The sequence below is a fragment of the Cannabis sativa genome, chromosome 7 (genome assembly GCF_029168945.1).
Source record: "Cannabis sativa cultivar Pink pepper isolate KNU-18-1 chromosome 7, ASM2916894v1, whole genome shotgun sequence".
NCBI lineage: Eukaryota > Viridiplantae > Streptophyta > Magnoliopsida > Rosales > Cannabaceae > Cannabis > Cannabis sativa.
In genome coordinates this window covers 32,992,708-32,994,551 of record NC_083607.1, presented here as the reverse complement: position 1 = coordinate 32,994,551, position 1,844 = coordinate 32,992,708, and the positions used below count along the sequence as shown (strand labels likewise).

At 29.9% G+C, this 1,844-nt stretch overlaps 1 protein-coding gene across 1 annotated transcript; it reads left to right on the top strand.

The window, feature by feature from the left end:
• The first annotated feature begins 312 nt into the window (after positions 1–312).
• LOC133039692 (zinc finger BED domain-containing protein DAYSLEEPER-like) lies at positions 313–883 on the top strand. The gene is made up of 3 exons (XM_061118606.1): positions 313–646; positions 730–770; positions 854–883. Exons 1-3 carry the CDS (start codon positions 313–315, stop codon positions 881–883), a joined length of 405 nt encoding a protein of 134 aa, XP_060974589.1.
• Positions 884–1,844: the final 961 nt, after the last annotated feature.

Here is a 1,844-nt window from a genome sequence, read left to right as displayed (position 1 = left end):
CAATTATGTGATAAATTAGAGGTGTTTCATGAAGTGACAGAGCTATTCTCTGGAACAAAGTACCCTACCGCCAATATTTTTTTCCGTAAAATTTGTGAAATTAAGACAAATATTGACTCATGGATGTCATCAGATGTGCCTTTTATTAAGGACATGGCAACTCAAATGATGTCTAAGTTTCAAAAATATTGGAAAGAGATTCATGGGCTTATGTGTGTGGCGGTTGTTTTAGACCCGAGATACAAGTTTATGTTGCTCGAATACTATTTCCCTGTAATCTATGGAGATGAGCAATATGTAACTCAAATATGAATGGATGCTCTTTCTAACTTTGACAGATATGTTAGAGCTTCCTATCGAGTAGAAAATATGAAGTCTGAACTAGATTTATATTTGGAGGAGAACTTGGTACCTAGGACTGAAGAGTCATTTGATATATGCAATTATTGGAAGGTGACGGGCCTCAAATACCCTTTGTTGAGTATGATTGCTAAGGATGTGTTTGCTGTGCCTGTTAGCACTGTTGCATCAGAATCTTCATTCAGCACTGGTGGTAGACACGTGAGTCCTCATCGATCGAGACTTCATCCTTCTACATTAGAAGCATTAGTATGCACACAGAATTGGTTGATGACTGACAAAAAAGGTAAATATCATTAAATAAATAATTATATATATTTGTGTATATGTTTCATAATTAGTATTGATTTTGTTTTTTTTTTTTTACAGTAACAATAAATGATGAAGATGTTGATGTTGATCCAACAATGGTAACTAGTTCAGTTTTCGTAATTTATCAAAAAAAATTATCAATTTTTATTATTAATATTTTTCTTTGTTTTTTTTTTTTCAGGAGCCTTACGTTGTTGATCTTGATGATTAGAATATATGTTGTTTTATTGTTAGTTTTTATTATTAATGTACTTTGTTATTAGTAATATGAATGTAATTGATATTTCAACTCAAATTATAATTAGGAAATTTGTTTAGAACTTTATTTTTTGGGTATTGTTTAATTTTAATATGAACATCTTTAGAAATTTATTTTTAAGTATGTCTTTATGAATCCAAGAGATGTTTGTTTGTTTGTTTTGTTTGAAAAGTAATATATAAATAATATTATATATGTGACATAGTGTGAGATGAAGAATCTATGTCACATATTTCAATCTCAACTTTTGAATATTACCATTTAAAAATAAAATCATGATTTGATCCAATAATTAAAGATAAATTAACAAAATATATGCTATAGCCTATAGTGAATTTTGTTGCATGCAATGCATTACTAAATATCTATATAAAGCCAACATATTCTTTTTTTCCATCGATTTATATGGTGAAAAGTAATTTTTAAATTTACTCGGTTAGTAAAAAAAGTTTATTAAGGAATATAAAAAAAAAAAAATAATAAGAGAATATATATTTTTATTAAAAAAAAACTCTTAATGTTAAATTTGATAAATTTTAAAATAATTATAAAATATAATTAAATACTTTAATTGATTCAATAAAATTTCTTATAAAATTTTAGGAAAATATTTTTTTCTTAACTTATAAAGTCACTTATAATATAAAATTTGAAGAAGTAAAAAAAAAAAAAAATTCGGGTCAAACCCGACCCAATTGGGTCGGGTCGGGTCAGACCCAATTAATTGTTTAAGGTAATCGGGGCGGGGCGGGGCGGGGCAAAAGCTTGTCGGGGCGGGGCGGGTCAGAAGCGGGGCGGGGCAGACCCGCCCCATTTGCCATTCCTAACGCAAGTTGATCCCTGAGTTATAGGGATTGAGCTGGTGACTCATGAAGTGCTTGGTTGAATTCGCTAAGTGTTGCTCATTCTACAT